The sequence below is a fragment of the Xyrauchen texanus genome, chromosome 21 (genome assembly GCF_025860055.1).
Source record: "Xyrauchen texanus isolate HMW12.3.18 chromosome 21, RBS_HiC_50CHRs, whole genome shotgun sequence".
NCBI lineage: Eukaryota > Metazoa > Chordata > Actinopteri > Cypriniformes > Catostomidae > Xyrauchen > Xyrauchen texanus.
This window is the reverse complement of record NC_068296.1, coordinates 7,742,751-7,770,090: the sequence shown is the minus strand read 5'-3', so window position 1 is coordinate 7,770,090 and position 27,340 is coordinate 7,742,751. Positions and strand designations below refer to the sequence as shown.

General features: G+C 37.5%; 1 protein-coding gene across 1 annotated transcript in view; it reads right to left on the bottom strand.

The window, feature by feature from the left end:
- The window catches only part of LOC127661766 (transcription initiation factor TFIID subunit 4-like), a 117,053-nt gene extending 89,792 nt beyond the window's left edge, over positions 1-27,261 (bottom strand). Inside the window, exons 1-8 of the mRNA XM_052152645.1 lie at positions 26,191-27,261; positions 22,253-22,395; positions 15,269-15,379; positions 12,104-12,247; positions 10,119-10,241; positions 7,677-7,766; positions 3,857-4,006; positions 1,073-1,148 (exon numbers count right to left, since the gene is read on the bottom strand). Of these exons, the coding sequence (XP_052008605.1) occupies positions 1,073-1,148; positions 3,857-4,006; positions 7,677-7,766; positions 10,119-10,241; positions 12,104-12,247; positions 15,269-15,379; positions 22,253-22,395; positions 26,191-27,205 (1,852 nt within the window). The 5' untranslated portion in view covers positions 27,206-27,261. The remainder of the gene's footprint in view (positions 1-1,072; positions 1,149-3,856; positions 4,007-7,676; positions 7,767-10,118; positions 10,242-12,103; positions 12,248-15,268; positions 15,380-22,252; positions 22,396-26,190) is intronic.
- Positions 27,262-27,340: the final 79 nt, after the last annotated feature.

Below are 27,340 nucleotides of genomic sequence, written 5' to 3'. Positions count from 1 at the left end.
CATTCGCTATATTCCAAGTTTACTGAAGTCATCCGAAAGCTTTGTGTGAGGAACAGACTGTAATTTAAAGGGATAATTCACCCAAAATGATAATTCTGTCCTCATTTACTCACCCTAATGCCTTCCCAGCTAAGCACAAACAAAGATTTTCAGAAGAATATTTCAGCTCTGTAGGTCCATACAATACAAGTGAATGGGTACCAAAATGTTCAAGCTCCCAAAAGCACATAAATGCAGCATAAAAGTAATCCATAGGACTTTAGTGGTTTAATCCATGCCCACAGAAGTGATATGATAACTATGGGTGTGACAATCAATATTTAAGTCCTTTTTCCTATAAAGTCTCCTCCCTGCCCAGTAGGTGGCGATGTGCACAGAGAATGCGAATAGCCAAAAATAAAAGAAGAATGTGAAAGTGAAGATTGATAGTAAAAAAGGACTTAAATATTGATCTGTTTATTACCCTCACCTATAATGTTGCATCTGAATACATGGATTCAACCACTGGAGTCTTATGGACTACTTTTATGCTGCCTTTATATGCTTTTGGAACTTAAACATTTTGGTACCCTTTAACTTGCCAACAGAGCTAAAATATTCTTCTAAAAATGTGTGTTCTGCAGAGAAAAAGAAAGTAATACACATCTGGGATGGTATGAGAGTGAGTAACTGATGGAAATTTTGTATTTTTAGGTGAACTATCTCTTTAAGTTAAATCTTGCCCTATATACGTATATAGTGCACAAGTATTATGGACTATGTTCATACTACATTTATTGTGCTTTTCTTTGAGCTCGACAGCCATTGGTCACTATGCTTTCTTGTATGGAAAAGATAAAAATTAATATTCTGCTAAATTATTATTATTATAATTTTCTATTGAAGTCAAAGATGAGTTTAAAATTAAAAAATTTTTACTTTTCCCATAATTTTCTAATATCATAATATATGAATCTCTCTCCTCTCACAGAAATTGTCTTCTGTTCAGTTTAGTTGGCATAAATTCTGATGAAATGAAAAGCTGATGAATATATTATGGATTAAAAAGTCCTCGGGTGTGCGGTGTCCTCACCTGCCGCTCGCACTGTCTGTGTGATGACTACAGGCATCCGTATCTGAGCCCCAGGGCCCGCCGCCCTCTTAATGCCCTACAAAGATACAACCAATACAGAATTTACATTCATTTTACTTTGTCATTTTGGCAGTTTTACAATCTACAGTTTTAAAATAAACAATTACCGGGTCAGATATGCCTCAGGTGCTTAAAGACATTATTAAACAGCATTCACAATGCGCTCAACTTGCATAATGTGGCGTATTACAGAGTGAAAAGATTATATTTTGCTAGAGTTGTTTTCAGCACAATGGAGAGAGAGGAAGAAAACAAGGTAATGATAAAGTGTAGAGAGGGGCAGAACCCGGGAAAAACACTAATAGAGACGCTTCGGTGCCCCGTGAGTCCCTTAGTGCCGCCCTAAGCAAATCCCATCCATCCATTCCACTTTCCCTCCGCCTGCATATTTCTCTGACTTGTTTGCTTTTGCCCGGACACACTGTCTGTCGCCACATTACAGCTCTGAGACAAAAAACCTCAGGGAGATTATCACATAAAGATACTAAAAAACCTTAGAATGCTACAGGACACAAACTGAGGGCCCACAGCAACTGAAAAATCACAGAAAGAGAAAAACAAATGTAGTTTTATGACAGTATCATCTGTTTACTCATACCACAGGTCACACAAATTTACCCAGAGCTGACTGAACATTCCCATAACAGTGTATTGTTGTACTGTATATTTAAAAGGCAAATATTCTGTATGTGGGTGTTTGTTCAACTTCGGATGCTTTCATGTGTCAAATCTTGATTTTTATTAAATTAACAGATTTTAACTTTTTTCTTTTTGTTATATGAAGGTTACTTTTCAAATGCCTTTTAAGTGCAGATTTAACTGTTTTAGCCTTGTCCCAGACCCTATGAAAATCCATCATAAAAATACAAATGATTAAATGTTTACAACTATGCTAATCTAAACAAAGAATTAAATAAACATAAACCCTTTCAATATTTATTGTGTAAAAAAACATTATCTATATACATTTTACAAAAATGATTACTGTCCCACATTTGTGGAGTCATTTCTACCACACCAAGCATTGTTAACCCTAATAAAACTTAGACTTAGTCAAAGGTTAGTGTATTTGTTTACCAAGTTGACAAAAGTGTCAGTGAAGAGCATAATTGGGATCAAATATGAGACAAGTAATATTTGGAGAAAACAAATGAAATTAGCATCACCTTCATTCCTGTCACTAAATTCTATACTGGTAATCACAATACAGAATTCGAGATTTACATTTACATTTATGCATTTGGCAGACACTTTTATCCAAAGCGACTTACAGTGCACTTATTACAGGGACAAACCCCCCCAGAAGCAACCTGGAGTTAAGGGCCTTGCTCAAGGGCCCAACAGTGGCATCTTGGTGGTGCTGGGGCTTGAACCCCCGACCTTCTGGTCAGTAACCCTGAGCCTCAACCACTGAGCCACCACTGCCCCACAGATGTGGTGGAAATTTTCATGACAGAGAAAATTACAAAAATGACATAAATCTCCTGTGATGCATGCACATACACTGTTGGACATTGTCAGTAGACACATTTTTAAAAGAGTTTTGAGACTTATGTTTTTAATAAGACTTTACTATCTTGAAGTTCACAGGGCTAAAAGTGTCTAAAGTTGAAACACTTTTGTAGCATTTTATTTTTCCTCTGAAGTCCATTTATAATGTTTCAGGGTTGCACTAAAAACACTCCTATTTTTAATTACTAATTTAACAGGCGGGTTTGACTACACTCGATTTACTCGTGGACAGTGGTTCGAAGTGTTTGAAATTAGTTTTCTTAAAGGGATAGTTCACCCAAAAATGAAAATTATCTCATCATTTACCCTCATGCCATCCCAGATGTGTGGAACACAAACAAAGATCCATATAATGCAAGTGAATGGAGGATTCACAGAAATTTGAAGGCCCAAAAAGCGCAAAAAGGCAGCATAAAAGTAATGCACACGACTCCATTGGTTTAATCCATATCTTCAGGAGCGACATGATAGGTGTGGGTGAGAAACAGATCAATATTTAAGTCCTTGTTTCTATAAATTCTCCACCCTGCCAATTAAGTGGCGATATGCACCAAGAATGTCTGTTTCTCACCCACACCTATCATATTGCTTCTGAGGATATTTAACCCCTGGAGTCAAATGGATTACTTTTATGCTGCCTCTATGTATTTTTTGGACCTTCAAAGTTCTAGCCACCATACTTTCATTGTACTGCATCGTTTAGTAACTGTTCCACGGTTAGCACAGCATTTGCTCACTGAAGCCTGCAATCAATTCCATGTGCGACAGCTACATATCCTCATCGTTAACTCAAGCTCCACTCTTCACCATGAACATAACATAAACTCTTCTAAATCTCAACATAACAAAACAGTAAACACTAACAAGTATCCCCCTTTATATTCATCTTGCACAAAAACACATAAAATAACACAACATTTTAACATTTACTCTCCTTTTCGAGTCCCATGCAAAGCATGCAGGGAAATATATTTCTTCTTGTGTATTATACCTTTAATGCTTCTAATTTAATTATCAAAGGGACAACGATTGCTTGTAGATGCCGTAACTACACCATTATATATCAGACCTCCTTGGTTATGACTGGCTAACCTCTTTGTGTATTCTTTTTGTTGATACATGGTTACAAAAGGAGACTTATGCATGGTAGAGAGAAAGATGAAATAATAGAAGAGATACAAATTGGAGAGAAGGTGAGATATAAGAGCATACTTGTGGCACTACAGTGGTGCTGTTGGGTTGATGTGGCCGGACGCTGACACCCATCTGGACGGGTGAGATGCTGGTTTTGTTTGGCTGTAGAGGTTGAGTGAGGAACTGCTGACTGTTCAGTAGAGACAAACGCAAAGCAGGGAGACTTTTCTAAACACACACAGGCATACAGATAGACACACAAACACACATGGTATTAGTCTCAAATGTTGTAAAACAAACCACTTTTAATTTAGATTTAGTGGCGTTTGCTAAGGCAAGCATCTCTATTCTTATTGCTCATATTTAGGTTTAGAGATTTTCAACAAACCCTAATTTTGAAACTTTAGCACACAACTCTTTCCGACTAGTTTGTGCTACAGATATAAATGATACCTCAAATCATGCGGCTTGTTGATGAGAGCTGTGCAATTAATTGTCCTAAGTGATCTGACTCATAACTTTCATTTGGCAGATGATAAAACAGGTGAAAAAATCCCATTATATTTTGATGAATTTGTTTTACCTGTAATAACATGCTTTGAGGATCGTTCACAATAAGGCCATGTAAATAGGGTACATTTCATGTTCACTTTAAACATGACATGCAATAAGTGCTGTATGTAAAGTGACATTTTATCACATAGTGTTCGAACAGTACGACAAAGATCATTAACCTCAGTAATCAAAGAAAGAATCCACACCCCCGTGAGCAGACCGCAGGCTGCTCATGTCTATTTCTGGAGGATTTTGATGTAAGCAAGCTAACCTCGCATGACAGTGTGGCTGTATTTGCGTTTACAGACTGGAGCGGGCAGGATGTGACACGTATTCGGCCTGGCTGGACGCGGCTGCGGGCTACTGACCGATGAGGCCGCGAGGAACATTGTGACATCAGGAATGGAGTCGAGTCAGAGGAGGTGGTCGTTTGTGAGAGTGTGTGTTTAAAGGAATAGTACACTCAAAAATGAAAATTCTGTCATCATTTACTTAGCTTCATGTTCTTTCAAACCTATATGACTTTCTTAATGTTCAGTGAACAACAATGACTCACACAAAGCTGTCGTATGTCTTCAAAAGACTTGAAATAAAGCTTTTTTGTAGCTTGACACCTGTAGTCCCTTTACACTTTCATTGTATGGAAACGAAGGGCCAGGATATTCTTACAAATCATCTTTTGTGTTCCACAGAAGAAAGAAAGTCATACAACAACGTGAGGGTGAGTAAATGATCTGTCCCTTTAAGTACATGTCTATTAGAGCAGAAAGATTCATCAAAATCGCAATAAGACCCACTACAATTATCGCACCGTGAGGGCTGCTTTTATTAAATAAACATAAAAATGCACTTTTTTGTCTGTAGTGTGTAGTGCTTTCTTACATACATGTAAACGGGGTCAGTGTATTACACATGTGTTTTCAGTGCTTTCAGAGCGGTTCTGTGCTGGTATCTATTTGGTGCACTGAGTGACAGATGTGCTCTGTTGGGTGTGCTGATGTGCAAATTATATTTAAAGCTGAAGTATGTCATTTCTGCGACACAAGCGCCACTGAATGGAATTGCAAAAAATAAACAATGTTTTCAAAACAGCTTTCTGAATACACCCCTCGCCTGCAGTTTTTCAGAGTCAGATATTCCTATTGGTTCAGTAACATTGTTGGGGCGGGTCTAAGTGGGTATAAAAAAAAAACACCGGAATTTTTATAGCACCACAGTGACAGTGTTTACTGTTTTCGAGACAATGAATCTATGAATGACTTATAGTTGTCTCTAGAAGAAAGTATTTTAACACTGATAAAGTTTTAAAGCACTCCAGTTTCACTTTAATTGCACAAATGCGTAATTTCGAATATGTTTAACCACTACAATTTACTATTCAAAAAATAATCCCATGACACCGAGTTTTTGTGGACAGAAAGGGAGGTGAGAGCATTTCACTGCATTAAAAGGATGTTGTCAACTCACCTGCAAACAACAGAAACTTCAGTTTCTTTAGTTTTCTGCCAAAATAAAGGCCTGAGGGTTAAACCTGACTGCATAGCGATGCCACGAGCAAATTAAGAAATTATTAAAGAAATAAATTACTACTGAAAAAAAAAACTAATGATATATAACAATAATAATATATATCTATAATAATTTATAAACTTAACATTAGTATTATTATTATTATTATTATTATTATATACAGTAACATAATATTCAGGTTATCTGGGTTTACAAAAATATTGATGAAAAATTAGCTGACTCTTTCACAAATTGGACAACAACAAAACATTGCACAGAGGTACGATGTTTTTTCCTCTATGTTTCACAGATTTCTGTATTTATTTAGTCTGGTTCTTTTAAAGGTCCCTATTATGCAAAATTCACTTTTACATGGTGTTTGAACAAAAATGTGTGTTGGCAGTGTGTGTACACAACCACCCTATAATGATAAAATTCCACCAGTCCTTTTTTTTATCCCCATTAATCACAAGCACTGTCTCAGAACAAGCCGTTCACAGATTCTGTACAAAGTGACGTCACTTTGTACATGCCCTGCCCATGACTGTTGACGGACATAAGTGAATATTGCGCAACATGTTCAACATGTTTTTTTTTTATAGCACATAACGAACGTTGTAACAGTATTTTTGTGTGTGTGTGTGTGTGTGTGTGTGTGTTGCTCATCCATCCTTGCAAAACTGCTGAAAAAACTCTACAACAAATAATTACATTTATCAAATAACCATTCAGAATCTTCCTGGTTCATTCTCAAAGTTGTTTGGACGGAGTCTCTCCCTCATCAGTGTCTGACAAATATGACATCAGTGTTCAAACATATAGGGCTGAACACCACTATTTTAGCTGTCAGTCATATTGCTTATGATGTCTAGTTATCCAAAGCAGAGATGTCAAAACTCCACCCTATTCTGGATATGGGGCAGGGAGCACCAGCTCATTTGCATTTAAAGACACACATACACAAATACAGCTTGTTTTTATTCCCACCCAAAAATGGGCATTTTCAACATGGTATAATAAATTATCTGTAATGTATTTTGAGCTGAAACTTAACAGACACATTCTGGGGACGCCAAAGGTTTAAAATACATCTTGTGAAAAGGGACATAATAGGTGCTTTTTAAGAGAACTCAAGTATGGGGGGGCCTGGGTAGCTCAGCGAGTATTGACGCTGACTACCACACTTGGAGCCGCGAATTCGAATCCAGGGCATGCTGAGTGAATCCAGCCAGGTCTCCTAAGCAACCTGGTTGCTAGGGAGGGAAGAGTCACATGGGTTAACCTACTTGTGGTCACTATAATGTGGTTCTCGCTCTCAGTGGGGCAAGTGGTGTGTTGTGCGTGGATGCCGTGGAGGATAGCGTGAAGCCTCCACACACACTACATCTCCATGGTAATGCGCTCAACAAGTCACGTGATAAGATGTGCGGATTGACTGTCTCAGACACGGAGGCAACTGAAATTCGTCCTCCACCACCTGGATTGAGACGAGTCACTACGCCACCATGAGGACCTAGAGAGCATTGGGAATTGGGCATTCCAAATTGGGGAGAAAAGGGGAGTAAAAAAAGAAAGAAGAGAACTCAAGTATGAATACCCTTTCTAGAACAGTATTCGGCAGTAGAGAATGGGCAAAACTAAATTTAAATATTTCTTTTTTTTATCATATGAAATACACCGAATTCCATTTAAATGCAACAAAACTATCAATCATTTGAAGCTAGATAATGTGTCAATCAAAAGACTTTTTAAGGCTGGTGGCAGTTTAAATCACAATATTTTTAGTAGATTTATTTATCCAAATTTTTCAGTTCTATTGTATATGTTTACGTACCTTCAGGAAAGGGACCAGGTAAGGCTGTGGAGACGATTTCAGCTCAGATTGAAGCCGGCTGGTAAACTCCTCTGGGTCAATTTTTGCATCCTGAGAGCAGATGACAGCACATGTTCAGATGTTTAGCTGGATTTGAATGTGTACAATGATATAAACATGCACACGGAACTACAGGAAAACAAGGTGATTAATGTAAGATGAAAACAAATGATCCTTTGACCTTAAACACATGAGTAAGATTTCATTTTACAAAAGCAGGGATTATATTTGTGTAGCGGGACATCATGTTTCAATATAGTTGCCGTAATACATAACATGACCTAATGAGTGAGATGATTCATAACTCGAAAAATACCGAGAAATAAAAATCAGCTGGTGTATGAATTGTTTCTGTTGCCCCCTACAGGAGACAAAGATACAACTGAGAGCCCACAGAGCACTTTATGAATTCCCTGCAATGAATTTCCATGACTTTTCAATGACCTTTCCAGTCATTCACGGGTACTGGATAAGATGTTTTTTTTTAATCATGTTATAGATATTACAAAAAAAAAAAAAAAACATTTCTAGCCAAAGTAATATTTTAGAGCCGAGTATAACTAGAAACTTTGGTAACGCTTTACAATAAGGTTGCATTTGTTAACATTAGTTATTGCAATAGTTAACATGAACCAAAAATGAGCTTTATCAGCATGTATTGATCTTGGTAAATGTACATTTTTACAAATATTAATACATGTTTTACATTAAAAGTTGCATCCATTAACATTAGTTATACAATATGAACTAACTTGATCAAACAATAAATAAAAGTATTTTTATAAATAAAACATTAACAAGATTAAAAATGTTCTAAAAAAATAATTGTTCATTGTTAGTTTATTATACCTAATGCATTAATCCTTAAAGCTCTGATGGTGTTTTTAAAGATTTCCTGTTTCAGAGGCATACCCAAAATTAAAGGCTTACATAAAAAAAACAAGGAGGACCAAGTGTGAGACTCTCTGCCAAAGAAACAGCTGAAAAATCAAAAAATAAATAGTTTTTTTCTTATTTTTCTGATTTGACATTATATATCTCTGGGTGTAAATAAGGTGTCTCCAAAAACTACTTTTGTTTTGTTCCCAATAATATCAACTGCATCTGATAAATATGTTGTGTTGAAACAACAAAGCATGTCATAACATTACAAAAATAATTTATCATAGTGTCCAAAAAATGTCTCCATATGTCCAAAAGCCTCTCCAAACCAATTAAAACATAATAATTGTACATAAGAACTAATTACACATGCAAATACAACAATTACTACAGGTTTGCATAGCATGGAGACATTAATTTAGTAATAATATATCACAGAATGAGTGCATTTGACTCAAAGAGTCTGCATCACTGAGTCTGTGTCATTTACTTGGCGCCATCTTCTGGTGGCCATATGTGACATTGTGCTTCGTATGGATTATCTAATGATCATTAATGATCATTGATTACCTGTGTGTGGGCACATTTGAAAGATATTTGCCACCTCTAAATGTAAATGGTCTGCACTTATATAGCTCCTTTTTTAACCTTAGAGGTTACCAAAGTGCTTTACACTGTGTCCCAATCACCCATTCACACACACATTCACACTCACACTCATACACCAATGGCGGCCTCTAAGTCATGGTATGTGGTAATTTATGTTCAGTTTATTTATCATGCCGTTATAAGCAAAAACGTGGCATATAAGCAACACCAATATAATTGTAAAAGACATATACTTAGATATTATGCACTATATTATTGTCTGTGAGTAAAACAAATAGGCTGGCTGTATTCTACTCTTCAGAGCTTTCATATAACCTGACATATGAATATTTGATGAGTTTGATGTTTTTACTAATATGTACAGTGCAAATTGTTTTTATAAATTATCAAAACAGAACACTTCAGATTTGTCTGCAAATTTCAAAGCACTTGTTCAGTTTTAATCATAATGCCTACGTGCATTTGAAAGTAGAGCTTCTAAGCTTTCAAACAATACCTATTTTATATAGGTCAAAACTGTAGTTATTAATATTGTGACAATTCTTTTTATTTTTTGTGGTTGCCCATGCGAAGGGTTAACTAATGAATAGAATGAAAAGAGCGAAAGTGTTGTAGTCACATGTTTATATTGTCTGTTACTCATTTTCAATACAAACTATACATACTTTGTGTAAAACAGTAAATGTGAGTAGATATTTTATGTCTCAACATGCTCTCTAACGAGTTAGAAAAAATGGCTATGTGGACTATTTGAAGAAATAGCCATTTTGTTCGCTGATGTCTCTGAAATATGCCAAAGTAATTGTTTGCGTTGTAACGATCATAAAAATAGATTCAAATTGTAAGAGCACAGATATGTCACTCTGCTCTGCTTTTAACATTCACGTTATGCATCAGAATCAGCACAAGTACCAGTAAATCCTGCACCAGCGTCTTCACGTTTCGAGACGTCTCTGGCGAAGGGGAATTATGGGATGCCAGCTTGATCAGCGTTGCTAGGAAGTTCTTACATTTCTTCACATTCTCCTGCATCTCCTGCTAAACAGAATGAGAGCAAACGTTTAGTTTTATTAGACATGTTGAATCCTATACTCATTGTGTTTATGAGCAGATCAGACTCATAATGACACAACACAGGCAGATGAAATGCGTGTCTGGATTAAGACAGCTGCTCGTGTTAGTAAACATTCGGTTCTGACTCAGACAGACGCACTCTGTTGTGCTTTTATTGTCGTGCCGATTAGCGATTATCCCTCAGGGGTAAATAAAGTATATTAATGAAATACACAGAATTCCATTTAAATGCTACAAAACTGTCAATCATTTGAGGTTAGAGACTGTGTCAATCAAAATTCTTTTTAAGACTGGTGGCATGTATTACACTCACACAAACAAATTGTTCTATTGTATACACTGAAAAAATATATTGTTGATAAACATCTTGTTTAAATGCATGACTGGGTAAATCTAAAACAAAAAAACATGTCCAGTTAATTGATGTTGTGCATAAAAGAAATAAAGCCTTTTAAACAATTTTAAAATATGCATTGTGACATCATGACCATTAAGCACTCTTGCCCCAAATTTTTATTAATGTAATGTGTAACGTTTTTGTAATTCTCATTACTGGAACAGTAATATTTGTGTAGAAAAACCATAATAGGCATCACAGCAAATACTACCATGATAATCTACTTTATCTAAATCTCATATATTTTACAATATTTGTTTTTTATTACAGTAACGAGTATCTAATGAGAATAATGAGTGAAAATAAAAGAATTACAAAAATTCTCAAAAGTAAAACAACCAGATCTCAAGCGAACAAGTACTGTTTTCACATTACGGTAATGTGAATTGTGCTTAATTGCTACTTTCTTTAAACAAAACGTAATTTCTTATGTTTTATTTAGATTTTGGAGAGAAAAAATATTATATACAGTATATGATATATATATATAGCATATGAATTTGGGAGAAAACATGCCTTATTGAAAATAATCACAATGCAAAAAAATCATAATGTTCTTAAAGACATTTTTTTTAAAGAGAAAAAATTTACTCATTCTTGTGCCATCCCAGATATGTACTGTATGACTTTCTTCTGCAGAACACATAAAAATATTTTTAGAAGAATATTTCAGCTCTGTAGGTCCTTACAATGCAAACGAATGGTGACCAGAACTTTGAAGCTCAAAACATCACATAAAGGCCACATAAAAATATATCCATAAGACTCCAGTGGTTAAATCTATATCTTCAGAAGCGCACTTTATCACACCATATCGCTTCTGAAGATATAGATTTAACCACTGGAGATTTATCTTCATTTGGCTTTTATTTGAATTTTTGAACTTCAAAGTTCTGGTCACCATTCATTTGTATGGACCTAGAGAGCTGAGATATTCTTCGGAAAACCTTTTCTTTGTGTGTGTTCCGCAGAAGAAAGAAAGTCCCATACATTTGGGATGGCATGAGGGTGAGTAAATGATGAGAGAATAATTGGGTGAACTAACCCTTTAATATTTCTTAATTTTAATCTTATTTCTTTCTTTTGATTTTGGTGTGAAATGTGACCTGTGAATGTTGTTGACAGGTTTTGTGAGATTCATGCAAATGTGAACATGAATGTGCGTGTATGTGATCATTGATGTGTGATTTGTGATATGCATCTCTTTGTGAGCTGGCAGATGTGATGAACACACAATTTACCACCACTCAGCTGTCTGTAGACTGGCACTGCCATGTGTGTGTGTGTGTGTGCGGTTTGGGGTGGAGCTTAACCAAGTCCTTTCAGCTAACTAGTTCAGCTTTAGGGGCCAAACAGTCACTCACTTGAAGAGAAACAGAGATAAAGAGAGAAAGTGCCAGGATACGATTCAGGAGGGCACACAGACCTGGGAGACGACCAGGGCTCCGGGGGCTGGAGTGGCTGCGCTCTGCGGGGCCAGTGGCATCTGAGTGAGGGGCCCCTGAGGGCCCAAGGCTGGCTGGACCTGCTGGGCAGCTGTCACTGCCACGGCAGCCACCACAGGGGCCTTCTGAAGGAGGAAGGAACAGAGACACAGAGATAAACGCGAGCTGACGTCTGCCTGCTAGCAAGGCCAAGGAGAACAGGAGAGACGCCGCAGTGTGCGCTGTCACATCGCGTGTCCCGAGAGTGCGGGACAACACTTCACACACAAACACGAGAGGGTAGAGAGAAAGAGAGGGTTGTGAGTGGATGTGAGTGTTGCACCTGACAAGTAAAAAGTTAAATTCGTTTTGTTTCCGAAGGCGCCTGTGCTGTCTCTTGCGGCCATCAATATTTTCCTTCTCTGTTCCTTATCTTTATGATAATAAATCATATAAAATAAGACTTTATGGATTACCCAAGAAGCAAACAGCAGATTTACATTTAAATTCAAATAAAACTCAAATAATGTATAGTTGAAGTTATATTGGACTTGACTTGGATTCTGATTGGTCAATACAGTGTTCCAATCATGCTAAAAAAAAAACACACAATAGTAACAACTATGCATTGTTAGAAAAAATTTACAAATATTTTACCTGTAAGGGTACAATCAAAATTTTTGATTTTTGTGGTTTTTAGTCTGTCTGTTAGCTTTAAAATCATATATGCTGATGTACTCCAAAAAGTTGGCAAAAAATATCTTTAAGCAGATATACAGGTACGTATTTAAATTTACAGTCTTTTCTGGGAATACAAACCAAAAACATTGATGACATCATCTTGCACTCACAGGCCACAGGACATTTTGTCAGTTGCGTGGATTCTATTTCTGCAGTGTCAAAGGCAGTTGCCACACCCCCTTTGAAATGTAATTGGTCCAAAATAGTGCCCGCCCACTTTTAGCCATTTTTTTAGCCATCTTGGTTTCAGAAGTGTTTTTCCCATACATTTCTTCCATTTGAGATTTCATAAAATCATTTATAAAAGAGTTCTAAGACATGAAAAAAAAAAAAAAACAGCTCCGAGGTGAATCCCTGCATTACAAACTTTGATTTGAAGCAAAAACTTATTAGAAAAGTGGAGAAAAAGACAAAGGTACAAAACTATGTACTTTGCTCCAATTTCATGAAGCATTGCAAATGGCATAGTCAATTTAAAAACTATGGAAAAATATAAAATTACAAAGCTAATCAATGTTGTTGTTTATATAGTATAAAAACAATATACTATATTTTTGCTAATATATAAGTAGTTTGAGTTTGAGTTGTAGGGACTCAATTACATCATAAATAGTGAATCTGGAGAGTGAGCGGTCACTGCAGAGATAGTTTGGCACACTTTGTTGGCCGGATTCTCATAACTAGTGTAGTTCTTCACCAGGAATTCTGCTAATAAAAACGATTCTTAAAAAACAGCGTTCAAATTACATTAAGTGATTGCTTCAACCAACCTAGTCTCTCATAAAATGAGCGGTACTATTACTACATTTTTCCAAACTGAGTTTTACATGATGCTTTCTACATTTCGCTGCAGTCTCCTGGTGAACTGAACACATGAGGCACTAAAAAAACACTTTCACACAAATCACAGGCATTATGGCCGATTATGACTTTATGAAGACTTATTTTTTCGCACTATTACTCACACCCTGCTATGTTATTATATCAAAACATTGATATAATCATATATCATACTAATTTGAAAAACAATACATTTTAACACTTGTATTACAGACCCACCTGCATTTACACACTTACTCCAATGTGATTAACTTCCGAGGTAGCTCACCTGATAGAGTTGGACTTTGGATTTGGAGACAGAGGCTCGAGCCCAGCCAATCACACACTCGAAAGTTTAAGTGAAGCAAAAGTGTCATAGAAGTGACCCGAAATGACATAGTTGCTTCAGTAAATGTGATTTTCATGTCGGATTTGATTTTAAAACACTATAAGTTAGGTTTAGGCTAGGGTAAGGATGTTTTGTTCATCTCTCATTTATCATTTTGAACACTATTAGTTAGGTTTAGGTTAAGGTTTTAGGTTAGGGAGGTATGTTTTACTGATTAAAACCTCCATCTAACATTCACCTTAAAACCTTGTCTGATTACAACATCATTTCACTCGCTTTTGGTGGACATTTCACTGGAAAACTGCAGCCAAACATTTAATGAAGCATAACATTTTGGTTAGCAAAAATGTTGTAATTGTCACTTAAATTTCATGAGATCAGGCTGGCTTCAACAGAAGCATTTGCCATCAATGAACAACCTCAGAGGCATGAAAGGTTTGTCTATAAAGGTTTATCAAAAATCAATGCCCTTGAGGGGGCCTGGGTAGCTCAACGAGTATTGACGTTGACTACCACCCCTGGAGTCACGATTTCAAATCCAGGGCAAGCTGAGTGATGCCAGCCAGGTCTCCTAAGTAACCAAATTGGCCAAGTTGCTAGGGAGGGTGGAGTCACATGGGGTAACGTCCTCATGGTCACTATAATGTGTGGTTCTCGCTCTCGCTAGGTGAGTCGTGCATGGATGCTGCAGAGAACAGCGTGGGCCTCCACACGCACTAAATCTCCACGGTAATGCGCTCAACAAGCCACGTGATAAGATGCGCAGATTGACGGTCTCAGACGTGGAGGCAACTGAGATTCATCCTCCACCACCCGGATTGATACGAGTCACTACACCACCACGAGGATTTACAGCGCATTAGGAATTGGGCATTCCAAATTGTGGAGAAAACGGGAGAACGTTTTTTTTTTAAATCAACAAAAAAAATCTATGCTCTTGTGAAGAAAATGAATGGGATTTTTACTTCCAGAACCAGACTGTTCAGCCCTATTAAACAACAAATATGTTCTGATTGGCCGTGCTTGTGTGATGTTGGACAGCATTTTCGCTTTCAGTGTGGACAGACATCAAATTGCTTGTCCCAGGAAATGTACCAAATTTATTTTATTTTCAAACTTAAACTCTGTGGCCACATACAGTTGACATTTCTAACACCTGACTCAAATAAGATAATAAACAAAGGCAGTGAAGTGCATAAGAAGGTAAAAGGAGAGAGAAAGACAGACAGATAGAGAGACAGACAGGTCAGGTGCTCACAGCAGGGCCGGTTGTAGTGCTGGTCTGGGCTGCGGCACTGGGTGAACTGGACTGGACCAATTTCGTTTGTGCCGTGGGAGCGGGCCGAATTGCCTGAGCACTTACAGGAGACTGCAGGAGGACAGGAGGAACAAAAGAGAGATAAAAAAAGACAAGCGGAAAAGAAAATAATGAAAGGAGAAGAGGAAAAGAGGAAGAAAGTGTTGAGAGCAGCATTAATAGAGGAAGAGCAGGGAATCAGACTCTGAAATTATTATCTGAGAGAGTGTGCAGAGTTTATTGCTATCTTAGAACACACTAATGTCTAAGTAGGCAGCTCACTATAAGGTTTGAAACAGAACCATTGTCACATAAATCATTGGAGGTTTCCAGAAAAGCAGCCGCACACCAAAACAGCTCTTATGTGTTAAAATCCCCCCGCTGAGGGTCAACGCTGCAATGTGAGCCACTGAATATCCCAGCACCACTCAGGAATAACCAGCGGAGTGAGAACAGATCCCTGGATGCCAGTCCTCACACGGAGAAGAGCCACTGCGGCCCCTGCCATGGCATCCGGCCATGCTTTTACAGCTTTAGCTCTGACGATCAGCCACTAGCCCTTATATAAACACTCATGGGGGGCGTTACCAGAAGCAGAAAGGGTAAAAGAGGGCACTGCCAACCCTCTCTCTCCACAGATGTGTGTCTCTTGGCGCCTACAGAGAGAGCACAGCCTTGGGGCCCCTGAGACAAGGAAGGGCCCAGGGCCACACACATGTACAGACACTGACAGCACTGCCATCAACACATCTCTCTCACTTCGCAGTGAAAGTTCTGTTCGCTTTTTAAAACATTCAGACAGTTGGAGGATAAATGATTAAACGCATTCGGAGGGAAAGAAAAACGTCTTCCGCCGCTGTGCTCGCAGAAAACGCCGGAGAGAAGTGCAAATTGACTGACAGCAGGATGAAGGCTGACACCGGGGAACATAAACTCTCACCTCAATAAATACAATTCAGACTTGAGTTTGTCAAGCATCGAGACAAAAGTTCTGCTCGATCAGCAGGGAAACATTCCAGAAGCAAAACGTTCCCGCTGAAATACTGTAGTAAAAATAGCTGTGGTAACATGGTATTTGAAAACCACTCGCTTAATAAAATTTTTTATTAAACAATATGATAAGAAGATTTTGAAAGCTTCTAAAACTCTTTGGAGGAGATCATAAATCAATTTACTAAAATTTTTCTGTAGTAACAACAACTGAAGAAACTTTGGCTGAGCGTGTTGCCACATAAAACATATAGTGAAACACAGCAAAACTTTGACTTGCTTTGTTAGGGCAATTTTAGAAATTGTTCAATTATTGGCAGGTTTATACATTTTGAATGGCCTGATTTCTTGTTAATATTGGGGTTGTGTTGAGATGTAGAAGACACAAATAAATCAGAGTATCTGGCGACATCTTATGGTAAAGAGTAAACATTGCAACCTGAGGCTGAATCAGATCTGCACTAAAGTGATAGTTAACCCAAAAATAAAGTTCTCTCATCATTTACTCACCGTCATGCTATTCCAGAAGTGTATGGCTTTCTTTCTTCTGCAGAAAACAAACAAAGATTTTTATTTTAAAGATTATCTAAGCTCTGTTGGTCCATACAATGCAAGTGAATGGGGTCCAAAACTTTGAAGCTCCAAAAAGCTCATAAAGGCAGCATAAAAGTAATCCATATGACTCCAGTTATTTAATGCATGTCTTCTGAAGCATTCCAATCTATTTTGTGTGATAAAAAAAATTTTTACTTAATTTTTTTACTACAAAACTTGACATCAGCAGTCTCCTTGGAGATAAAGATTTCAAGATTGATTACACTTTCTAGTGCTTGATTCATGCAAATGCCTAGAGACTGCAATAACAAGATGTACAGTCAAAGTTTAGTTACATTTTGGTCTGTTCTCACCCAAAACTGGTAAGATAGCTTCAGAAGACATCGATTTAACAACTGGAGTCATATGGATTATGCTTATGTTGACTTTATGTGCTTTTTGGAGCTTGAATGTGTTGGACCCCATTCACTTGCATTTTATGGTCCTACAGAGCTGAAATTTTCTTATAAAAATCTTTGTTTGTGTTCTGCAGAAGAAATAATTTCATACACATCTGGGATCACATGAGGGTGAGTAAATGATGTGAGAATTTTCATTTTTGGGTGAACTATCCCTTTAATGACAATACCAGCTTCTCTGCCATTGTTATCATCGTTATCGTTATATTAATTTATAATCTGTGTTTATTGGGAAAAATTCTGTCTTTTCCTTTTTAAACAATATAAACATAATAGTACGATGAGTAACGGACAAAATTAAGATGAAGAAGACTGCTGCTCTCTTGTGGTCACAACCTGTAAATTCTCTTCACAAAGACAAATAAAATAAAATAAGCTAACAAAAAATAAACCAACAGCTAAACCATTACATTTATACGGTCTTTAGAAAACTAAAATATTAAGGAAAACAACCGAATAACACTTAATGCCAATATTAATCTCTATAAAAGATCTACTTGGCCCTTGTAAACTTTATAAAGTAAAACCTAGAGGATATTTTCTTTGTGAGAACTCAACTCACAAAGATGAAAAGAAATCAAAGATGATAAATCGAAACTTTTTCTGCATATAGAGGATCTAATTCTGTGATAAATTAGATGTGTGTAAATACTGTTTAAGCTTTTATACAACGTTAAACAGCTCATTACAGAATGGAATACACTGAACTGCTCACTAGATGTTCTTGTGGACTTATTCAATCAAACGCTATAGATATCATAATGTAGAAGCGTTACATTTGAAACATAACAAACTATAAATTATCATGTAACTAGCAAATTGCTGAAGTGGGTTATTTTTTTCCATCTGTTACTTTTGTGTTATATAAATCTACTATGGACAGAACAACTCAAATTGAAGAAGAATTAATCTAAATTTGTTTAATTCTCACTGAAGACTTGATATGTGCTCAGGAGCCTGTGTCTACAGTTTTAAAGGAATATTCCATGTTCAATACAAGTTATGCTCAAATGACAGCAATTGTGGCATAATGTTGATAACCACAAAAAAAAAAAGAAATCGACTCGTCCCTCATTTTATTAAAAAAGAAGCATAAATCGAGGTTACAGTGAAGTATTACTAATATCACATCTCAGTGTGTAATGTCTCTCTGTGATCATTACAGAATGAAGCAGAACTTAAAACCGAAATGTTTTAATAAAGTAGAAATGTTTTAATCATTCATATATTACTGAGTCACTGTAAATTACTTAATTTCAATACCACAAGTTCACCATCAGATGGCAGCACTACATACGATTTATACATTCACTTTATCACTACTGAGGTCAACTCATGCAACTATTACGATGAGCTCATCTTCATGTCAAAACTCTACAATAAATAAACAAATAAAAATAATCTACACTTACCGTCATGTTGTTCCAAACCTGTATGACTTACTTTCTTCTGTGGAACACAAAAGGAAATGTTAGGAAAATGTTAACCTCAGTCACCATTCACTTTCATTGGATCAGAGATTCAATGAAAGTGAATGGTGACTGAGACCTACATACTGCCTAATATCTCCTTTTGTGTTCCCTGGAAGAAAGAGAGTAAAAGAGGTTAACATGAGGGTAAATGAACGATGACAGGATTTTATTTTTAGGTGAACTATCCTGTTAATTAAAAAATATATGTTTTGGATTTACCATATATGCATCATTTGAACAAGCATTATGATTGTTGATTATTACTTTGTAAAGAACTGTGCTGCCATCCATATAAATTTGTTTATTACTGAAAATCTATATAATTTGTATAATATTATATATAGGCAGCAAACAGATTTAATTTAATGAGAAGGGTTTTCATTCCTTAAGCAGAATTTTCACAGCTATCAGGGACAAACAAACATATAACTTAAGTATTGTTGAAAGTTAAACACTGGACTAACTTGTGTCACAGCAATCAAACTGATATTCAACAAGTATCATCCCAATCAGTGCTGGGTAAGTTACTCAAAATTAGTAATCCACTACAAATAAATAATAATTTATCTTAAACATTTAATCTAAAAAGTAATCACATTACTAATTATTTTACTTTTAAGTTACTTTCTAAATCACTATACCTAGAAAAGTTTTTGGTTTTCCACTCAAATTCAAAATGTATATATTTTCTCCTCATTCATTGTCGTACTCACTTCAGCCATACCTGCCAACATCGGACTGTGAAAAATAGGGAGCGGCAGCTGATGGATTTTCTGGTGGCCCCGTAGGGAGTAGGTGCACCATGCAGACTGTGTAATATACACATAGGGAGCAGTACCGGTCAGTAAATCTACACTGAAGATGAAAAATACCAAGAAATGTATTCAGATGGTCCCTTACCACATCCATCACAGCTTTAGCAATACATACTTTTTTATTTATTAATAATAAAAAGTGTAAACCTTTTCTTAAATGCTGAGAACTTTCCTGATCCATGACATATAAAAATATAACTATTTTTATTTCTTTGATTATTTATCTTGTGTATACATCTGTGTTGGTTTATATGTATTTTTATGTTTGTTTTAATTTTAATTATTAACTTTTTTCCTTCACCTGTAATTCTTGACATAATGACTTAATAGTAATAGTAATAGTAATAGTAATCATACATTGTTTAATTGTCAAATGTAATATTTATATTAAACCTTCTGTTTTTTAATAAATAAAAAAAATCCCTAGTTTTAGTTTTATGTGTGGACTTTTCACGGTCCCTTAACACACCCTCTGCAGTATTAGCACGTTTCAGCACAATGTGTAGACTTTTCAGATGACGCTTTACCCTCAATATGAATCATTTCTAACTTATATCAGTGTTAATATGATCTGGAATGATTTTGCCATGACACTGACTGGCTTATGGGACAAATTGCATCCTGTATTGATTTAATACGGGACGCATTATTTCATATTTTACAGAAACGCTAACAGACATACATATTCATTCATATTTTAAATGTATACACATATTACTTTAGCACAAGTAAGTTACTTAAAATTAATTACTTTCCTTAAAAATCAGTAACTGTAATCTGATTACAATAATTAAAAATGTAATGTATTACACTACTTTTTTGCTAAAAGTAATTAGATTACAGTAACTATTTACTTAGTAATCGTATTTGGATACACACAACACTGGTCCCAATACAACCCGTCTTCCTTCAAATGACTTGATTTCATATCAGATTCACAGCACAGAGGTTCAATTAAAATTTGGGATCTGAATTCTAAAAATAAAATGAAAGCATGAGCAGTGCTGTACAGATGAACCGTAACTCTAAATAGTAGTGAGAAATGTCATGAGTAACATCATGTTTTACTCTTGCTCTAGAAAAACAGAAACAGTGCATTGTTTGGGTATTTTATTGCTTTTCAGGTAGAATGTACATGAATGAAAAAATATGTATATATATATATATATATATATATATATATATATATATATATATATATATATATATATTATTTATTTATTTATTTTTTGATGGGGAGAGGTGGAGCTTAGCCTGCCTTTTATCTAGCTGTCAGTCCAGACACGTTTAAGTCATACTCAGAACGTCCGCTGACCGGATTTAATATTGGTAAGAAGTTTATGGATATGTTCATCACACGTGCAAAAAGGAGTTGTGGCGATGATGCGTCATCAGCACCAACCCCTAAGAAGTGTAAAACATGAAAGTATGACATAAGCTATCTTTAGTTTGGTTTTACGGTGGCTGGGACAGATGCTGAACCGCGGCCCCAGTGTGTCATACGCGCAGATTTGCTGGCAAATGATAGCCTGAAGCCATACAAGTTGAAGTGACATTTAGAAACCAAACACTCAACCCTCAAAGTGTTGATTTTTTCAAATTAAATGTATCTTGCCTTGCAACATCAGCAAACACACGTCAGTGTCTAACAGGTGTCTAGAAGCTTCATACTACGTCTCGCGATGAGTTGCTAAATTGGGAAAACATCACACAATTGCCGAGGCGCTAATCTTACCTGCTGCCAAAGATATCTGTCAAGTCATGTTTGGAGAGAATTTCGCACAACAGATTGGTGACATCTCCCTTTTTAACAACATCATTAGCCATCGCATATCTGACATGGCAAGCGACATTAAGGAGCAATTGCTAGCTAACATCATGCAAAGCCAGTACTATGCCCTGCAGCTTGATGAGACAACTGATGTTGCAGGGCTAGCACAGATGCTTACCTATGTCAGATATATCAAAAATGGTAAGATTGAGGAGGACATTCTTTTCTGTCAGTCTCTTCCAGCACACACAACTGGCGAGGCATTGTTTGAAGTTCTGGATGGGTATATATGGGATGCAGGCATCTCATGGGATAAATATGTTGGGCTATGCACAGACGGGGCCCGTTCGATGACTGGGAGGGTTAGTGGTCTCGTGTTCAGCATTTTGCCCCTTTAGCCAAGTCGACCCACTGTCGACCCTATCTCTTGAGTCTCTGGAGTCAGTTTTAAAGCAGGCAGTGCCAATGTGCATCCCAATTCGCATAATTCGTATGAAAAATGTTTTTCGAATGCAAGACGAATGGAATGCAACATGTTTTACATGTAAATAGTACACCTTATTACAACCTAGAGTTCTCTTGTTCAAAGTAATTATATAGTGTTCTGAAACATTTTTGATCATTTAGGTCCATGTTCCATATAGTTTTATAAGACATAAAAGTTATAAGAAAAATCATAAAAGTTATGAAAAGTAATTGAAAAAGTATAAAAAAAATCTATCTATCTATCTATCTATCTATCTATCAAAAACAGATTATAGATTAGGTTATATATAGATATAGATAATCATTATACCTGGTCTCCATTATACCAGGGGGGGTATAATGTAAAGGTTGAGAACCTCTGCTCTAGAACATTCAGCAGGTGTGTTTATGTACTGTACCTGTGGGGTCGTGACCCTAAATGTGGTACCGGTGGTGGGTGTGGAAGGTCGGGGTGAGATGTTGTTCTGGGCCTGAGCTTGAGCCAAAGCCTGCTGAGGAACCATCACCAGCTGACCCATCTCTGTACGCACCAGAACCATACCTGATACACACACACAGAGACAGAGAGAGAGTTATTTACCTGTAACCCAGAAATGTTAACATATTCAATTTAAACAAATCAAGAAAAACTTCACAAATCATGAAAAATATAATAAACATGCTATAATTCTGCCATATTTCTCTATGCCATATTTGATCATGTCTAGCAGCATTTTATTGTTGTTTTATTTATTTATTATTTTATAATATTAAATGTATTATTTCTGGTTTCTTATTTGCTATTTGCAAATGAAGTGTTCTTTAAAGGTGCACTCAGTAACTTTTGTCTTTGAGTCATCTTGAACTTACACTGACACCTAGTGGCTTGGATTCAGCATAATTTAAAATCAATAATTTTAGAAATTGAGACCATTTCCACCTGGTATTACGTCTTGTGTGATCCGATCCCATGTAGTCAGGTGAGACACATCGCTGTTTACACCTGGTCACTTAAATGCATCTCCTGTGACCACTTGTGTTTGGATTTGGAGGGGACGGTCTCTGTTTCATGACAACATACATCAATCACTATGTCAGTGTGTTACTGCATGATATTAAAGCACAACAAATTCAGAAAAGACAAAGAAACCGTGAAAAAAACGACACGCTGTTTCTCCCAGATGCGGTTGAAATTTAATCTAAGCACAAATGCAACAGGTCTAGCAGAACTATCCGTTAATTTAGCAGATTACCTGTATTAAAGGAGCTTCAGGAATACTTGTCATCTGTGTTGATATCAAACACACTAAACGAGATCCGTGAAGCTCTCTTGATTGTGTATGTATCTGCTTTTTTGTGTCCGATCTGACGGTTATTTCCTTTTAAAGCCACTTGTAAACGGCAAAGTTTAAACTCTTGTTTTAGTGCAGTGGTTGATTGACAGGTAAGGGGTGGCGCTTCACTGCTGCCAGGATGCATAAAGGACGTATAGAGCTGCGTTCACACTGCCAGCTGCTGTGGCTCAGGTGGTAGAGTGGGTCGGCTGCCAATCGCAGGGTTGGCGGTTTGATTCCCGGCCCACATGACTCCACATGCCGAAGTGTCCTTGAGCAAGACACTGAACCCCAGGTTGCTCCCAATGGCAGGCAAGCACCTTGCACCTTCCAATATAAATTGGTGTTTGAGTGTGTGTGTGAATGGGTGATTGGGACACAGTGTAAAGTGCTTTGGTAACCTCTAACCTCTATAAAAGTGCTGAACATTTAACATTGCATGTTGCCAGTGGCTGGTGATTAGATTGCTAGTGGTGTGTATGCAGTTTCCTTACAATTAATATTATTAAGGTTATTAATATAGTGCATTTATTCACTATATCTGATCATTTATATGATTTTGTTTGCTGTCATACATGTAACACATTTTCAAAACAAATTATTTATTAGTTAATTTTACAGGTTATTTGATGATTTAAATCTACTTGGAATCCCCGCTCTCTCAGATACACCTTTCCATGCATAATTTTTCTTAAATATATCTCTGTACGTGGACAGAAACACTCTCGTTGTGGAATAAGCGGAGCCGGAGCTCTTTAAAGGAAACACCCCGAAGTTACATCTTTAATGCAGTTATATTTAATGCGTTATAGCTTTATTAAAGTTCATATACTATGGAAGCAGATCATGTAAATAACTACAAACTCTGAAACTGGCATTTCTCTGTGTGGTCAGCGCCTCTTCTATGAGTTGCATGAATGTCCCAATCTGAGGGGGAGAGACTGAAACTGCACCCGGCTGATGCACACTCTGTCGAGGGGATGCTCATCCCTCGAGTGCACACACTTAATGCAGCTAGATTATAACGTGATGGCTCGCGACTTATTGAATCATAATATATGTGTCACTGTACATTTCTTATTGTGTTTTTTGTGAGTTAAAGATGGATTGATGTAAACAGAAAGGTGAGAGAGGTAGACTTCACCCCATTAAACACTGCAACAAAATATGTTTTTGATTTGTTTTTGTTTTGGCTTGTTTCCCGATATAAATATCTAAAACTCCTTTAAAACAACATTTACTTTAGCAGCTATACTGCAGAAGAATTTTTTTTTATCTGAGAATGTTGAATATAATATAAAAAATACAAATATTTTTAAATATCTAAAAATCCTTTAAAAAAAAGATGCATTCACCTGAGAAGCAGCATATACGATATTTAGACTTGCTTTAATACAATAAATCTTGAATATACATATATTTTGTCTTTACTGCACTCGCAGAAGTATAACCGAGTGAAAAAATACACTTACCGTATATACAAATTTACCTTATATTTAGACACATTCTCTTAAAGCAAGTATAAATCTCTTATATGTTACTCCTCAAGTAAATGTATCTTGTACTAAAGATTTTAGACCATTTTAAATGAAAACAAGAGAAAAACACTTTATAATAATAGGATTTTTTGCAGTGAATTTCTTTGCAGAATTAAACTTAATAAAAAGTATTTTCCCCCTTTATTTCAGTGAATGTCATTTAGAGGTATTTTTAAAAGATGATTTTGTCCTCTTTACTGTTAGAAAGCATGTTTAATACAACCTTTTAAGTCAGGGCACAAGCTGAATAATCAGTTAAGAGATAATGATTAATCATTACAATAATCGCCACATAATCATTCTAATAATCGTTAGTTGCAGCCCTACTTAATACCAGATGGAAACTGGGTCTAAAAGTCACATATGTTGCCTGTTTAGTTTCACTTTCACATCTTAATGTGAAAGTGGAGATTAACATGAAAAAAGGACTTAAATATAGGTCTGTTTTTCCCCCACATCAATCATATCACTTATGAAGATATGGATTAAACCACTGGAGTTTTATGGATTATTTTTATTCTGCTTTTATATGCTTTTTGGACCTTTAGATTTCTGTCCACAATTCACTTGCATTGAAAGGACCAACAGAGCTGAGATATTCTGCAAATGTAACCTGTCCTACTCCAACCGGTGTCTCTGGCATGGGAGGCGGGTGCGCTAACGAGGAGGCTAAAGGCTCAAGCGTCAGTCGCTAGTGTGCCACTTTGAGGCCAGGGGAGTGAGGTTTACACACTGCACAGCTATATCGTACCAGCCGGCTCCCATTAGACTCACCCCCCTAAACCTGACTCCCATCCGGGTCACGGCACCATTGTACATCACATGTCCTACTTGACCTGCTCGGTTACATTTGCACACTTGCCAGCTGGCTCCCGTTACACAAAGTAAATGATGAGAATTTTTATTTTTGATTGAACTATCCCTTTATGTTGATGATGCAATCGGACCATGGTTTGGGCCCAAATTATATGATGTGAACAGAGACCAGCAGGGGCAGGTGGAGGAAACTCGTGTTTGGGCCAAGCAAACTAACTAAGTTTGAGGGTTTTCACTATTTTGATTAAGTTTGATTACTTTAATATCACTTATTTTTACAAATTTGAAGTCATCTTTCGACCTCATTTGAAGTTTACTAAGAAATTTGGAAGTTTGGGCCCAGCCCCCTGGTTGAGAACCACTAAACTACAGTATGCCATTAGTACATTCATTTATACTGTATGTCTAATAAGTCTTATATGCTTACATGCTTGAAATTAGTAGACAAATATTAACTGTGCCTTTAATATACAAATATTTTTTACTACACTAAAAATGTAATTATTTTGTAATTTATTTACTTGGAGCAGATAGTGAAGGACAAGCAGCCAACAAGTGTCCATTCATGGAAACTCCTTCAATAGCCTCCTGTTTAAAAAGCATCCCAGGATGCACCTTTAAGTTGCTGTATTCAAACTTTTGACATACTTTACATGGTACCCTTCTTACCTGGTGGGATGGTGAATCCAGGTGGCAGCTGAATAGTAGTTTGTGGTTGTGGTGGTCTTACAATCAGCTGCGGCGTGACTATCCTCTGTTGCGCAGGTGTAACGGGACGCGGCTGCGTCTGCGCAGGTCTGATCAGCGGGCTAATCGGAGCCGCCCTGGGTTTGACAGGAACAGAAGTCACCGAAGTCGGCGCGGGACCAGAGACCAAATTCACCGCTGGTTTCGCGTCTGCGGGTTTACTGTGGTTCACCTGCGCGCCCGACGCTCCGATCTGGGCTCCCTGCTGGACCAGCGCGGACACCGTGGTGCCGTTGCCGTTCTGCGCGATGCTGGCGATGATATGACGCGGGAGTCGCTGCAGCGCGATAGTGGGCGTTCCGCGGTCCAGCGCGACTGCTTGAGGGTTACTAGACACGGTAAAAGTCGTGCTGTTCGGACACGGCAGGGTGACGGCGGTTGATCCGGTACCCGGAGGAGAGTTGGATGTGGTGGGTGATGCTGCTGCTGCTGCGGCTCCTCCGTTGCCATTGAGACTGTGTGATGCTACGCTCCGCAGGGAGCGCGTATTGGACGGGTGTTTCTTACAGGTGTCCCTCGGGCTCTCGCCTTTGTTGCCCGGTGCCCCATCAGATGCTGTAGTGATGATAACGATGTTGCCATGTGATTTCAGAGTGTTCTCCTTCTCCAAAGCTTTCGCGTGTAGTTCCATGCTGGTTTCTTTCGGGTCAGAATCCACGTTGCGCGCAACTGTACACCCGTGCTGCTGCTGCTGTTGTGGTGGTGGTTCTGTTTTACTGTCTACACTGGCACGCAGCTGCGCTCTTCCTCCCGCCTGCTGCTTCGCACTGCCCAGGTGTGTGTTTGCGCAGCCCGGGTGAGTGTTTTCGGGCTGTGCGGTGGCCTCATCGCTCTGGCCAACCAACTGAGACTCCAGGGAGCCAACCAGGTCGCTAACGGCTTTCTCGTCCACCTCGGAGAAGAGCATGTCTTCCAGAGGGTCGGAGGCGCCCGCCATGTTCGCTCTGTGTGCTGGGCTGTCTGATCTGCTGGTGCGCGTCCACGAGCGCGAGAGCGCAGTCGTGTTACTATGGCATTGTGGGAATGGGTGTGACGTCAGAGGAGCAAAACAGTTATCTTCCCCTTACAACTC